Source organism: Tinamus guttatus, unplaced genomic scaffold (assembly GCF_059628265.1).
Source record: "Tinamus guttatus ecotype Peru unplaced genomic scaffold, ASM5962826v1 Tinamus_guttatus_pri_ptg000076l, whole genome shotgun sequence".
NCBI lineage: Eukaryota > Metazoa > Chordata > Aves > Tinamiformes > Tinamidae > Tinamus > Tinamus guttatus.
In genome coordinates, this window is record NW_028288610.1 from 1,216,883 (window position 1) to 1,233,721 (window position 16,839).

The 16,839-nt window shown below is 35.2% G+C and overlaps 1 protein-coding gene across 1 annotated transcript in view; it reads left to right on the plus strand.

The window, feature by feature from the left end:
* Positions 1-5,113: 5,113 nt before the first annotated feature.
* Positions 5,114-16,839, plus strand: part of CNTNAP4 (contactin associated protein family member 4) — a 214,761-nt gene continuing 203,035 nt past the window's right edge. The window contains exon 1 of the mRNA XM_088519940.1: positions 5,114-5,272. Within this exon, the coding sequence (XP_088376066.1) occupies positions 5,188-5,272 (85 nt within the window). The 5' untranslated portion in view covers positions 5,114-5,187. The remainder of the gene's footprint in view (positions 5,273-16,839) is intronic.

Here is a 16,839-nt window from a genome sequence, read left to right on the forward strand (position 1 = left end):
GTGAAGGTATCTTAACTGTATCATAGTCAGATGCATTCTATGTTCAACATATAGTACACTTCCTTCTTTTAGGAAGGAATTGGTATCAAAAAGAGCTATCAAGTTAACCTAGCATGATCTACTGTAGGTAAATCCCTGTTGCATTTTATGTCTTCAATGTCACCTTTCAGTCTCCATTTCTTTAATAATTTCTTCTTCAGATTTTGCTGAATTTAGGAGCAAAGCAACAAAAGTAGTTTAATGTCAAGTCCTGCAGTTGCCAATTTTTTCTTACCCCTCTTTTTTTTTTTTTTTTAACGTGTACATATTTTTCTATTTTCCTTGGTATGTGAGGCTTACTACAAATGTTTACTCATGGAGGCATAATTTTATTATCCAGTGCCCTATACTAAAACTATGGATACCCAGTGTTTTCTGAATAGCAGTCAGAATTTATGAATGTGAAATGAGAAGATTCAGGGTGCCTTCACCAAACCTCTGAAAAGCTGCCTCCTGCAGTTTCACTGTTTCATCCTGGGAATATTCCTGGAGTGCTCCTGGTGGAGAAGAAGGATCTTGCCAATACTCCATGTGGTCCCTCAGACTCATGATCACAAGATCCATGGATTGATCCTCCAGTTGTAGAGAGTGGATTCTTACGTGGGTTTATCTTGTCGGTGGACTGAGACACTTCTGCCACTTCTGCTTACCTGAATCATGTGTTGTCTGAGAAGATACAGAATGAAAGCCTAAATTCCTAATGAAATCAGGATTAGGTGTAATATTTTGTAAATTTGTTGTTCACAGATAGCCTTTTTTTCTTCTTCTTTTTTAACCAAAACAACCTGAAGAGAAACTTGTAGCTTAGCAATCAGTAGATAAACTGTACTATTCTGCCCCTACTGGAAAAACCAGTAGTGCTAGGACTAGTAGATATACTGCCTTCATTTTTGACAAACATTTTTTACTGTTTGTTGTCCTTATTATAGACATCAGTCTTTACAAAAATATGCTAAGAAATGTCACCTGAATATGAATTTTATTTGACTTTACACACAGCTAATAAGATTCCAACCTTGCAATTAGTGTATCACATGTAATGAGGCAGAGAGGTGCTTTGTCTTCTCCTTTAAGTTTATGTTTGCTTTTGTGCATTTTTGCTCTCTTCCGTCTAACAGTTATGAGGGTACTGTTCTGCAGGGTTGCTGGCAATGCTGGAAAGCAAATTTTACATGCTCCCAGAACAGTCTGCTTTGCATTGAAAGATACGATATGTTCCAGCCGCATTATATGACTAGATTGCTGCAAAGAGAAACCCGTAATACCATTAAAACTGCAGCAGGTGGCACTAGAAGGAGGGTTAACCGGGGCCACCAGGAGGGGATCAGGAAAACAGAAACAGATAGGATAAAGGCAACACAAATGTTTAAAACCTCCGTATATTTCCTTCTATTCTCCTGCTCTTTCTCCTCTACTTATTAAAGATAAACGTCAGAGTTATTTCAATATAGAAAACATAGGGTTGATGGAGGGGGATTACTGAAAGGTGAGATGAGCTAATTTTAACAGTTTGGCACTTAGTTTCTGAGGACTTCATGGGGAATTAGGGATTTATTGAGGAGAATTAGAGGAAATATTTGCAGCAAGTCAGTATGGCTGCTGGTGACCCCATCTGCATTTCACAAACCAATATTCTATTATTCTATTTGTTGTTATTAAATAAAGTATAGTGAAAACCCATGATATGCTGAAAATGAAAGTATTTTTAGCCCAGTACAGCTGCTTTACTGATACAGCAGTAAATGCTACTGCTGTGCTGTGACTGACTACAGTCCTATGCTTTTATCATCATTTTAAATTGCCTTACAATTAATAAGTACATTGGAGTAGTACCAAGAATATGGTTAGTATAAATTTAAAAGTGATTTCTCTTTATAGAAAAAAAGTCACAAGTATGATAATTTTAAATGAGAATTATATTTCTACTAATTTGAGTTTGCTGAAGGAAGAGAGAAGGAAAAAAAAAAAAGAAAAAAGAGGAGGGCCAATTTGTTAGTGAAGGTTGGCCATACCCAAATCTAATTATTTTCTGATAAAGACAATTTTTGCAGATGATTTAACTATGAAGATCAAGTTTTATTAAAGTAAGACAGTCACTATTTCAGGGAACTTGCATGATGCATATATGCAGATCACTCCGGGAAAGATCCTGCTAGGGGGTACAGTGAGGAAAATGCTACATTTCCGAGGAAGAAAAAGTGAAGAAGGTTTTTGGTATGCAGGAAAAATTTCAAGAGCAAGAGAAATAAAGAGAAATAAAGAGAAATTCAAGAGAAATAAAACACTGAAACAGAGAGGCAAATAAAAGAGGGATGGGAAGAGTAATTATAAGTAATGTATGTAGCTACCTGGGGATGGGGAAGACTTGCCCAAGTCCAACAAAGGGTGTCACAGAAGTTAATGAAAAAACTGGGCTATAGTTAGGGCTGAGCTATAGACAAAATTGAGCTTTATGGAAAGAGAGAGAAGTGGGAACGGGAATACTGGAATAGAAAGATAACATTATCTGAGCAAAAGCATTTCATTTATGCAGAAGGAGGATGTGTAATGATGAAAAGTCAGAGAGGAGGTTACAGTATTCTAGGTGAGTCAAACCATGCTATGTCAGAGGCTTTCTAGGTACCATGGATTCATTCTTGGATGAAGATGGTGATTAACATGACATTCCAGATACACGTTTTTCTATAAAGTTTTGAAATTCTGTCTACACATACACACACATACACATTTTGGCATATTATTTTGTCATATCACTAAAACTGGCTTTTCCATACTTATAAATGTAGATTATATCAATTTGTATATTTGCTTGAAATTCAGATTTTAAAAAAATGCTGTGACCTCTCACTGTCAGATATGCCTTTCTGGCGACTCTCAGCTATTTTATAAGACAAATATTTACCCATAATGGCACTGGTAATTTTACACAATCTGCATTACATTACCAGAATATTAATTCTTTCTAATTCAAAGCCCTAGGGTTCTAAGAGCTAATCCTAAAGCCCTTGCCAAGATTTTTATGATATTTGTCCTATTTTTAAACATTAAATTTTGTCTAACTGCAGTGCTCAGGAGTCTCTGATGGGTTATTCTTTAGAACTGGGAAGCAGCAGAAGGAATATTTTTCTGTTCATTTAGTCAGAAGGTCAATATTAATTCAAGAAACTAAATGACAATGAAATCTAGCTTATAGGCAGGATATTCTGTGGTTGAACTAAACTCCTGAAGGAAATGTAAACATTTAAGGAAAGAACTCTGAGACCTAGAAGGCCAATTCATCCATCTCTTTAATATAGCTTCTCTGTGCTTATTTCCTTCAAATAAAAGTTATATGGAGACCAGGAAGGCAGGAGACACAATATATTGTTATTTTAGCTTCTCATGAATATTTTTTTTGCCCTATATGATCATTTAGAAATAGGCCTATTTAATCTTTCTGGTATGATATGCTATTTTAAATTGAATGGACCAAAAAGTTGCATTAAGCACTTTTCAAAGTATCTTCTGTTATTTAGCATTTCTGGTGTTGATATTTTGCCCAAGCCAAGGTTATATTTCTGTAAAAACTACATTAGTGTGGCTGAAACAGTAGCAAATGAAAAGACTTCTTATTCTTCCCTCTACTTGAATCAGAGGATTGATCAGGGGATCAAGGGCAGGCACTTTAAACAAGCAACAGAAGCTCCGAAGCTCTGGGGGTTAATCCACCTTTCCTCTCTGTTCCACTGGTGTTCCTGGCATCAAATCATTCTACATGACAATTTACATTAACTTCCATTATCTCTGCAACATGCAGGAGTGAAACTCTGCATTATACTAAAAGTGTTTTCTAGTGGCTGACCCAATGGGTGCAAGGACCTCTTGATGTTTCTGAGCTTCAGAGCTCTCTGAAGCAGGAGAATAAAGTTTGGGCCACAAGGCTGAATTTGCAAGTATTGAGAGTGTGCTGTTTATGCACCTCAGACTAACTGTGAATATCTTTATTTGTAATTTCAGTAGTTTCTGACAAAATCTGCTGTCCATACAGCAGAATTTCTAGGGAAACAGTAGTGATGGAAGGACTGATGCAGATCTTTAATGCAGCATTAGTATGACTTTGTAGTTGCATATAAGGAAGTCCCTAATATGGAGTTATTTCTCTTACTTGGAAGGCTATTTCTTTTCTGTAGTTACCATTCACAGCAATTTAGCCCATCTTGCAAACATGCTTAGTGACCTAAAATTTCTCTGAAGCTCTTTCTGAAATGAAATGGTTGCACTTATACTGCAAACGTTAGGACGCTTCTGTGTTCATATTTGGCGGGGCTACACTTTTCTGAGAAAGCCTGGCACAGTATTATGTTTATAGTAAAAATGTGTTCTTTGATAGGATAAAAATGTAATTATTTAATGTTCTTATTATTAAAAATAAACCTGACTTGAGAAATTCATGGTGCATTTTGCATTCAGTCCTACACTTGCTCACTTTGAAAGTAAAGGTACACTGCTTTTTCACTGGTAAACCTGAGATCTATACTGCATATATGATCTGTTCATTCAAAAATGCAGAACTTACAATGCTTCAGCAGCACGAAGTGGGCAAAATTACCATGCTCAAAATACACGAGGAGCAGCAGCATGCACAGCTAATTCCTCCCATTCTCTCTCTCTCCCTCCTTCTGTCTTCCTCCCTCCCTCCCTCCCTTCCTCCCTCCTTAACTTAAAAGCTAATGGAAAGGCGCTGTTGGCAGCGAGCACCCTGCAAGCGCCTTGGTGCTCCTGTGCTGCCTGCTCTGTCTCACTGCCTGGCTTTCATCTCAGTCTCTCGTTTTCTACCCGTCACCACCAGGGGTGTCCAGGACGCGCGAGGAGCGAGCAGCGCCGTACCGTCTGGGCGAGCAATTGAGCCCGAGCGATGCTCTGAAGCCGGTGGAGAGGTTCCCTCTGCTGCTTTTCGGGGATTGCTGTTGTTAGGGCGAGCCGCAGAGGTGGAGGTGGTCATGCGCCTGTGAGGAGATGCGGAAAGCTTCGGACTGAGGTGTGTGCCCACTGGGAAACACGGCAAGGAGCGAAAGGTAGCTCAAAGAGGAGGTGAGAGCAGAGGACTGAAGTGCAAAGCAGCTGTTTCCTAATACTCTGTCTCTTTTGGGCGCCTCTGCAAATGTGAACATGGATTCTGCCACTGAAATCCTCCTGAAGCTGCTGGCTGTCATAGCTGTTCATAGCTGGAGCACACGAGTGGCAGGGAATAAATGTAAGTACGGCATATGGTATAAAAACTCAAACCAGAGTGTTTTGAAAACTTCGAGGGTATTTTATCTACCTTGAGAATTAATATCATTCTTCAGAGAAATGCTTAGTGCCTGAAAATCACAGCATCAAGTTATTATGCAGAAAATGTGCCAAAAGACCTCTGAAGAATTTTGTTATGAGCCTATGTATGTACAGCATATTGCTTATAAAGCTTATATTCCAGGACTACCTGAAAGCAACATTTTACTGAGAAATTGCATGTTCACCCTCATTTTAATTTCTTGTTTTTTGCTATAAGTGCTGCATTTTCCAAGAAATTATGTGTTACAAGGAAATTACTGGCAAGTTTCTATTGTGTACTGCACCAGCTTGTTTTTTAGCATTTTGTAATTTTTGCAGGTTGGTATTTGCATCTCTGAATTAAGCTGGCATTAAAATAACTCTGAGGAACATTGCTGTGCAGTTCAAGAGCAGCACAAATGTAACAGGAAAATGTGTAGAATGAGACTTTATGGGCTCTGCATTGGTTGCTTAGGGAATAATTTTCATGCATGACTAAAGAAGTGAACACTATCAGTTCTAGCAGAAAGTTTTTTAAAAATGAATAAATCATAGTTAGCCAGTAGGGTGGCATGGCAAAATAAAGATAGTGATTACTGTGTTTAAGAGAATGTGCCCTCTAGGAGACAAATCTGATGTATGCACTAAAATCTCTGGTTTCAGTGCTGAGTTACATGAGGGATTTTTATATTAGGAAAAAACAACAACAAAAACTTATAACGACTAATTTTCAAGGTTTTTTTTTTTTTTTTTTTTTTTTTTTTTTTTCCCCCCTCAGGAATTGTTCTGAGGTATGATCATTCCATTTCAGCTTTAGCAAGCTGAAAGGATTTCATCTGTGTACATGTAGCAGAATACTTCCCTAAATGCCAGATGCTCATAACCTGAACTGAGCATCATTTTCTCCCTTTCCTGTTGAAGCACTAGCCATGCATCACAGATTTCTGTCTGTACAAAGGATTTCTGCCTATGCAGGCAGAAACAGTGCCTGTATAGGGAGAAAGTGAATGACAGAGTGAGTGGGAATGATCAGGAATAACCTTATAGCCCGGCAGCCAGGGATAGCTCCTAGGAAACATTTGAGCAATGACAGGGAAGTTTGAAGTGCTGGGTGCCTAGGGTTTTGCATATGGATGGTTTGTAAACTAAACATGCTCCCGTGAGCCAGCCGTTCACATTGCAGCACCAAAATGATCTTGCGCTGTCATTCAGTAATGATATCTCATTTGATACTCAAGTGCAGAGAGTAGCCCTAAACATGAATACTAAGTTCCTCTTGTAAAACACTCTGCTGCAATCCAGCCTCAGCTTTAATTCTCTTCATCATTCTGCATTGTGCAGTTTATGAATACATCCATTTTCACAAGTCCATGATAATTGAATTGCACATTAATAGCATTTGGCAGTATGCACGAAACTAAATCAGCTGCTTATAGGAACGCATATTAAAACCATTGCAAAAAAGACTTGTGGCACACAACAAAGCAATAAAGCACTAGAGGTCACTATTACAATTTAGGAAAAAGGGTTTGAGGAAAAGAATCAAGATTCTTCCCAATATAGAATTATGAAGGATAAAACAAATCAGGTATGAAATACAATCACTACTGTTTTTTTTTTTCAAATACATCTCAAAAACAAGCCAAACCTAATTACAGTATCAAATGGAGGATCTGAATTTATAAATTTGTAGTATTTTTACTTGGGAATAAATTCTAACTCCTATTTTAAAACACCCATATGAACTGAGGAAATAAGTATTCTTCCTGTGTTGCAGACAAGGATACTGATGTGGGAACAGTGAATTAAACAACAAGTAAATATGGGGACATTTAAATTAAGAAGGAAGTGTCATCATCTGAGCTAGATGAGTTTGACTCAGCTAGTGCGGATTTCTCCTTTCTACTCCTTAATCTAGAAAAATACTCTTCTTTTTAGATGAGAACATTTGGATGGGAGGGTTAGTGTGTTTCTAAAGTGACAATATTCATCTTAAGTCTCAAGCTATGAATCTGGCTGCTATGTTAGGTGTCATAAAATGACCTCAGGAGAAATGGTTTGCCACAATTACTGATTACAGTAGATACATGTAGCAGCCATTATACACCCACTTCAACTTACTTTATTTCTTTCTTCTTGAGCAGTTTGCCTACTTTTCAGTAGGTGGTCTTACTATTGGTATTAGTATATTTAATATATCTGCAAGAATAGGTAAAATTCAGGATTCTTGTGTGAGTTCTGGTGACTAGATTGTAGAGGAGGCTGTCAATCATTGATGAGAAAAAAAAAGTGATATTTTTATTTTTCTTCTAAAGTAATCTGCCTTCCTGCTTCTTCCTAATATTAGGATTTTCTAAAATACTAAATGTTGCACACTTCAGGTTTTCTTTGCCTTTATTCAGACCAACTCCCAGTAGGAAAACAGCAAAGACCTTTACATTTCACCTTGAAATATCAATGGTAATGTTACTAACTTTCTCTAAATATATATTTTTTTTCTGGATCAAAGATTGATATATTTAGAATTATTATCTTAAAGTATATGCAATATTCCTCCTTCAAGTGACAAAGCTGTGAAGTTCTTAAATTATTTGAAGATGACAAGTCCTATCCTCTTGAATATAAAAGTTTATTCCTGTTTTTTCTTTTTTTTTTTTTGTTTCTTTCCCTGAAGAATAACATTGACATTTCCTACCAAGACAAATAATGATTATTGCTGAAAACCCGTATCTTTAGAAAGTTTTATTGTAGTGATGCTTCCTGTTAACTCCTCCCAAGGAATTACACTCCCAAAGCAGCTGAAAGACATTTGAAATACATGGCCAAGAGTAAGAAAGTATATAAGGTCAAATGTGAGTTTTAAAAGAAGGACCAAAGCAGGTACTGCCTGTAAAGCTTTTTTTCACTGAGGCTAGCAAAGAATTTTATTTTATTGGGAGCTAGTTCTACCACTGTAACTCAGCAAGTCACTAAATCAGCTGTTGAGAACTTGCCAGAAACTGGCATTCTAATAGGCTCAGGCCTTTTTCTAAAACTCTCTAAAATTGAAGTGTTGCACAAAACATAATTAAACCCTCTACACACTTTAACTCAACTGTGACTAAAAATTATTAAGGCTCATTTTGGCAGTCAGTGGAAATAAAGGCAGCAAATTAGGGTCTTTTCATGTGAATTCTCACCTCTTTATACCTATTTGTCTTTGTAAGGCTTTACATTTTTACATACTCTTTTATTTTCTCAATTCTGACTTTTGTATTTTTGCCACAATGATTATAAGTTTTATAAACCCAGAAATGTTTATTATTATTATTATTTTTATGTATCTGGGACTTAATTCTAATGTTAATGTACCTCTTCAGAAGCTGACAGAGAGTGAATGTTAATGGTACTGAGACTTTTCACATAAAGGATTCAGTGATCACATACCTTGATTATATTATCAGATGCAAGTTATTGTACAAGTAATATCCCCAGGGAAGAGATTACTTACAGTTGTAGCTTCCTTTAGAAAACTGTTTTAGAATTTCATTCTGTTATTAATCACCAGTACAGAAGAGAATCATAGACTCCTTATTTGACAACTTCATTATTATAATAAATTCATTATCTCATGAAAAATTTACATTAAAATGTAGTTCTTTTACCGCTAGTCTGTGGCTGATGTGAAGTGTAGGAGAAGAGAAAATAGTAATGTCCTTAAAATTTCCTTTAGCCTCATTAATATTTGCCTTTTGTTTATTATTATCTATATTCCCTCTGAGGTAACAAGTGAGATCCCATCAGAGATCAGGCTATCTCTGGGCAGTTATTTACATGAATAAAACATTACAGACATATGTAGTATATTTTGCATGTTTTTAGTACAATAACATCAAAAGCTTGTATTAGCAGGACACCACACCAATATCACTGGAAACATCTATCAAAAATTATTTCAGTCTTTCAAAGTTGAGAATTGGCATGAAGGCCTTGGGTCGATTACATCGAAAATAATCCATAATTTGCATCCATTGTTCTTGCTTTAAAAATTCCTGTAAGCAAATTTGTCCCTGGACTCAGTCAGCAGAATTGGCAGAGCAGATCTGGTCACTTTGATGGATATCAAATTGATGGGTAGTGACAAGCAAGTAGTCACAATCTCAAGGTAGCAAAGAGTCAGCTATATAAAGAAAATGCTGTAGGTTGTGTGTGAGGTATACTATGCATGCTAGTGGTAATGTTTGCATTGTACATTAACATTTGCATTCTGCAGTAGAAGTCACTGTGTTTTAGTTCAAGTATTGTTTGCCAGTCAGGACTTACAAAGCCATCGCTATCTTGCTCACATCTTAATAATATCATATTCATGAGCTTCCTACTTTCTTGCAGCGTAAGTAGATGTAAATGTATATCTATATGGATCAATAAGAAAGATAAACTTTAACCTGTCTTATCCAGTTATGCATGTCTCAAAAATAATGTATACTTGTATAACTACACATAATGTATTAAATATTTGTTTAGTATTTGTTCTGAATGTTCTGTTCCATTCAGTAGTAGAAAACACGCACAGTATGTCATATATTCATATATCTTATACAATGTATTTGTATACATTCATATATCTTATACAATGTATTCTGCCTACTAATTTATTTTCTGTAAGAATTTTAGCAGCCAAAACTCAACAGCAGCTTCTGAAAATTTCAGTTGGGAAAAATAAAGCAAATCTCTGCCTCTAACATATACCTCTCTGTCCCCAAACAAATCAAAGAACCCTGGAATGCTGGAGAAGTTCCATTTTTCAAATATTGAGATTATTTTTCACCTCAAAAAAAAAAAAAAAAAAAAAAAAGAGACACTCTGCTTCCATTGTCACTTACAGGTTTAATGCAGAGTATGTCATCTCAAAAAAACTAGATTTCTGTTGCCTGAGTAAGTCAGAGAGCTCTACAGTACTTCTCCTTTCTAGTCATTTTTTAGTTGCTCTCAACAGTGGTAGTGGTAGGAGAGGTGGGGAATGAAACCAAACAATCTCTGATTCAGAGCCCTCCGTGTCCTGGAAAACGCTGGACAATTGGTGGCCTTACATGATAAAAGAAATATCAATGTTTTCAATCTGTCGTGTGCCGTCAATCCACCGTAGGTGCCTCCACATGTACAACTTAAATTTACTTAAGAGTTTTCTGAAGTGCCGAGTTAAAATTTCCTTGTCTTAGGTCTTGCTCAGTTATTAAAAATGAGATATAGAGGGACAGAAAAAAGTGCTTTTTTTTTTTTTTTTTTTACTGTTTTGGTAGATATAATTTGTAACCTAGGCAATTAGGGCTTCCGCATGACATTAGATTAAAGATGAAAAAGACATTTGTATATTTCAGTATATTGGCTTGTGTTACATAAGTGCTGTCATGACAAAAGTTACCTCTTTTCACTTGAAAATATACGAAGTATAGGAGATAAAATATCATGAAGAATACGGTTTTGCTTTATGAAAGCAATTTTAAAAAATCCTGGAATAACAAACGTGGTAAATGCAAATTTTAACTCTGCAAAGGCTTTGTATGTATTTACTCATTTATATGTTGTGTGTTAGTGTTTTATGTACATACACATATTATATTACAGACCCATGTTTTTTAAAGGAAGACTGTGTAATTATCCTCCCACGAGCTGAAAGTGTTACTACTCACTCTGACTAATACTTGTAAAGAGGAAGATTTGTTCAATTTCTTTGCTTTTTTTTAGTGTTTATTTTTTATTATTATTATTTTTAGCAAAATGTGGTGCAGACTGGGAGCTAAAGCTGATTTTTTTTCATGATCTTGCTAATGAGTATTTTACATTCAATAATTTGAAAAATGATTGAAAGCCCGTAAACTTCTGCCATTTTAAGTAGATTTAAATTAGTAAGTGCAGAATTATTATTTAAATACCATACCTATTTATAGAGTATTGAAGAAAAATACCTCTGGGGTTTAAAATCATAAAGGATGGAGAAAAAATATGGTTAGAAAATATATCCAGCTGGGTAGTGGGTCTAATTACTTTTTTATTAAGTATATCTCATTACTTGATAGTGCTCAAGAATAAACTACTGCTTATTCCTTGCTGTTAGAGTGCTTATTTGTTTCTATAACAATCTTTTAGCAACTAACATATTTACATATGTGGTCTTGAGGGGAAATTAGATTAGAAACAGCACGTTGGGATATTTGAATTTATTATAATTACTTAATATCATTCTTTATTCAGCCAGCAGCTAAAATATATCTTGCTCTTTTTCAGGTTTTTATCATTCCACCCTTAAATCCAAAAGAGAAGAATTTTCCAAAAGATAAATTCTTTCTAGAAATGTATATATGTATATATTTTCTATTATGTTAAAAACTTACCATGAAAAATCCTCAGTTGTAGGAGGAATAATTATGCTGTGTTGAACCTCAGTTATTTGACCTGTTCTGGGTTACTGTGAAAATATACATCTAAGGAAAATTCTAAAATCTCAGAAAGCATGTGGTTAAACAACACAACAAAAACTGTTACTCAGACAGCAAGCAGCTTAGCAAAGCCCTGCACTAGGAAAGCACATGGAATAAGTGAAGAGAGGTTTGGGAACTAGACAGCAAGAAGATAGCCTTCATAGGGGACCTTGCAGGCTAAGAGTGATGCTGTAGATAGGCTGAGTTCCACATGGAGAGCTTGCATCACTTCAGGTAATTCACATGCAGCTTAATGCTGTATGCTAGTATCCTCTACTACATTTGTTCAGATACACTCATCATGGGCATTCTGAAAATATTGAGGAAAGGTGAAGAGAAACTTTTTTCCTCAAGGTAATGCAAGGTCATAAAGCTCCTGTGATGTTTGTTATGCAATACTAGTAAGAAAATGCTAATAAGTCGTTGGAAAACAGTTTCCTTTTTTGAAATTAATAGGAACAGCAGAAAGGAGATTTTGTTGTTCCTGAATTTTTGCTGCAAAAATTAATTAGCAAAGATGCCTTACTCTTAAGCTATATGACAACTATGACAATTTCTGTAGAGGTATGAAAGTTGGGCTTCATGTGCTAAAATGTAATAATTACAAACTTGGATGTATCCCTCTGAATTATTTGACTCCCTTTTTAGTCAATGGAAAGAAAAAAGAAAGCTAGTCTTGAAGGAGGTAGTAGTTTATCTCGTACAAAGAATATGTCAGCTGATTTATCTATATAAATACAATACATATATATTTATAAAGATGATTTATAGATTTTATATGTAAATATATTTGTAAAGTTGATTTACAACAGGTGCCTGTTTCTCATTAGTGACAGAGTCTGGGAATCTAGATGACTAGGTCAGGTGTAGATAGCTGTAGTCAACTATGAGAGTAGTCATCAGAAATTACATGAGACGATGTCCTCTTCCATCAAATTATTCTACTGTAAATACGTGTTATAGAAAGGTATCATAAACCATTACATAGTATTTTACTTGTAGAGGAATGCCACAATCACATCCAAGATATTGGTCCTCAGGGTTGAATTTCCCAGATTCTCTCTTGACTGACTGTACAAACAGCTGTACTTAACAGCTTATGTGCTAAGACTGCTCTGATCCTGTTGGTCCTAGGCAAGGGACTAAACATGGAAAAAAGGGGAACGAGTTTTTCTTTTGTTCATGAAAGAATGAAATATACTGATATTTTCAGCATATACAAGGCTGTTATAGACAGTGTGAAATCACTCCTCCCATTGACTTCAGGTAGTTGGAATTGCTCATTTGGACCTGAAACACTGTGTGACCTTTCCATGCCTTCAACAAGATATGATTTAAAGCTCCATTTTAGTCCCAAGCCTACTAAAAAGTTTTTTTTCCTTCTAAAAATAAAAAAGAGTGAAAAATTGTTGTACTATGAACACAGGAGAACACTACAGCATTTATTTTCATAAAGAAGTGATAAAACAGATAAGAGATATCAGATACCAGATCTTGGTATCTTGGTAGTATTATGGATACTTTAAAGCCTTTCTGTGTCCAGCACCTAATGAGGGCTACTATACTGGATAGAGAACCTTTCTAAGGTCTAAGATTTTTTCTTTTTAAATCAATGAAAACCACCACTAGATCGCAATGTCTTTATTCAACTAAAGCTCCTAGGGAAATCAATGGGAGCTTTGCCTAAACAAATATTGAATAAAAGCTTTAGAAAGAATGAGCTGAATATTCATGCAGCAGTGATATGCTGCATATTTTGAATATAACTGGTCTCTTTATTTCCTTTCTATGTACAAGTCTTTTCATTTTGCCATGTTTGGAAGACTCAGATACAGAATTTTATAACAAACAAGAATTACTCATTTGTTCTCTATCTCACAAAAAGTAAATATGAGAAGAAAAAAGACATTTACAATTTTAGCTAGTTCCTGTGGCTAGGGAATTTCTAAGCCTGCAGTGAAGAATTCTGTGTTTTCTGAGCTAATGATAACATTTTTGATGATGGCTGGTTTTAATTTTCAGAACTAAAGTATCCCCTCAAAACTTAGGGCTTTCAGGAGAATCTCGAAATGTAGTGGAGTATAGTGGAGCATGCTGAGCTCTTGCCCTCCATGTGGTCAGGTACATTTGGTGCCTTTTATTCTTTTTAACTTGAATCTGGAATGTATAGAACTTTTTTGTTTCTTTGTTTTTTTGTGTGCAGTGTAGGCCTGAGAAATGAGGTTTCAGAGGAATGAGGAATGATCATAAACTTTTTTGTAAATGCTGACCTGATATTTAAGCTTGTTTTCTCTCACATAAAACATATGTAGAAACATAAATCACTACCTAGGCTTCCCTCAGTATGGAACAGTTGAGGTGGAGCTACGATTGAAGGTGATCATGTTTCTTCATGTGCTTTTCGAAGGTCTGTATGACAGCGACGAACCTGACACAAGAATATGATAGAGCTTTGCTCATGACACTGTAAAAAACTCCTGACTACCCTGCAATATACTATTGTAGTAAAAGGAAGTAAATAATCAAGTAAAAAGAAGTACGTAATAATTAAATGTTAGATGAATGAGCAATCAAATCTGTGTTTGAATTAGCAGAGCCAGACTGTGAATATAAAATGCTATCAATGCTATTTTGTCAGCTGGGAAAAAGCATAAGATAAATGGGTGTAAAAACCTAAGAAATCAGGTTAACCACAGGTGCCAGGTTATAGGTGACCACACCACCGGCCTGAAGGAGCCTTTTAAGCTACCTTATGAAACGTTAAGTGTCTTTTACAGATGATCGCTTTTTACCATCTACTCCTCATCTATTTTTAATGTATTTTGAGGCATGATGCTTTTTTTTTCTTTTTTTTTTTTTGTTTCGTTTGTATGTTTTTCTTCTCCTTTCCTCCCTGAGAGCTCATAAAGCTCATCTGTGCTCAATTTGAAAATTTGTTTTGATTTTCATGAATTGTCTTTTTCTTATAGATTATTTTATTTCTGTACAGTTGTGCTTCACTGAGTTCTGATTTATTCTGTTTGGGCAGAAAAAGAATTTAAGAGATAAAGAGGTGATTGATGTCCAAATATTGATGCATACATTTTTGTGCTACTTACAAAGAACAGTTCATTATTTTTGAACCTTTTATAAAATATGTATTTCCTGGCTTACTTTATTCCAGAAATGGCAAAAACAATCAGACTGCTCTAAATTTTGAGCTCTGGCTAAGAGACAGATTTACATTTATACTGCATTTGTTATACCTAGACATATACTTATATACTCTATTATAGTATACATTATATACTATAATAGAAAGCAAGACTGCAAGCCCTCCTGTGTTATATTTACAGAAAAACTCCTGCTCTGACAAAGTCTGTGTATTCCCTCATCTGTCTCTGTGTTTATTGCTTATGATTTAGGCGCGCTTGTTACTTTGAAAGGGTAGTATTGTATTCTCTGTAGATCTAAATAAGGATAAGGATTGAGAAATTTAACACAGAATTCCCTGATCTAACTCTCACTTCTGGTGAGGTGCATATGTGTGATGGAGATATTGAAGAGGGCAGGCTTTGTTTTGATGTGTCTAATATATTTGGGAAAATCTCAGTGGATGTGTTTGTTACGTACTGCCTCAGGTGCTGAAAATGTATGTTGAGTGGAATCAAATTAAGTCAATGTTTCAGAGCATGCTTGTGCATTCTTGAGTATAAGGAACTGAGATATGATTCAAAAATCTATTCGTAGACTACTCTCAGCAAGTTAACAGTATGAAAGATCATAATGGGTTACTTCAGAAATGTTGAATAGAAAGTTCATATTTGCATGTATTCTCCCACAATTATTCCTCATTGAGTCTTGCCAAATGTTTTTAAACATTGTCATCTTTTTTTCTTTTTTTTTTTAAAGAGGAGAGTCTTCTTTCGTATCTGAACCGTTATTTGACAGTAGTAAAGGTGTTGTAGAGTACTGATTCTATATATATATACACTATTAACATTATTAGTATAGTTTTAGTCATGATAGATGTATATTTGGAGAACTGCATCTCAAACTAGAAAGTTTCCTTTTCTTAATAATTCTGTTTGATATGTCTAGCACAAAACAGTCTTAAATGTGTCAGGCACTACTCATAAGAGTATTGGGTTGTTGCTTTGACACTTATTTCTACTATACTGTGGGCCAGTACAGAATCATGTGTGGGAGAAATGGGTTGTGAAGAAAGAGATTATCTAAGCCCACCATGTCAACTAGATGAAAATACACATTTGTAAAAATGAAAAGCTTCAATCAGAATATGAAATACTATCTAGTGCAAAATCCTTTTTCAAAATGTAATGTCAAAGATTTGGAACATCTTTTCAGCTGTAATCTCTCACAAAACATGGTTAGGTAAATGGCTCATCCCAAGAAGTGCTAAGTGTGTAGCCCAATTGGCATATGAGTGGTGGTTTTTGTAGTGTACTTTGCCTAAACATGACTTAAATGAGTGTCATGATCCCCTTTAATTTCTTCAAATCTAAAAATCCATTGTAAATTCTCCAACAGTTAATATTTGTCATCACTGTGAAAAGGATTCTTATGTCAGCTCAGAGAGTATGATTCATATTATAGAATATGGATGTTGACATGGAGAAGCTTTATTTGTTCATCACACAGAACATGGATTTTATTTTCAGAGTGAAACTGCAAGACTCAAAAAACCTCATTCTTTAAAAAAGTAAATGATCTTTTGTTGGTTAAACTACTTTGGGCTTGTGTACCATTTTAGTTTAGTTTAGTTTATTTATTTTATTTTACTTTATTTTATTCTATTATATTTTACTTTATTTTATTTTATTCTATTCTATTTTAGTCTATTACTATGACTGTTAAGTTTGATTTTATGGTTTTGTTAAAACAGAATTTCCATCATTTGACATACAATTGACATACATCATGGTTGTTGAAAGGCTAGAATAGGAACATGGACAATAGAGCTGTTCAGCACTTATTCAGTCACGTTTAACAAAGAAATTTAAAAGTGATGTGTATTGGCCTGCCCAAGTTTTGGAAAGATTTATAAATT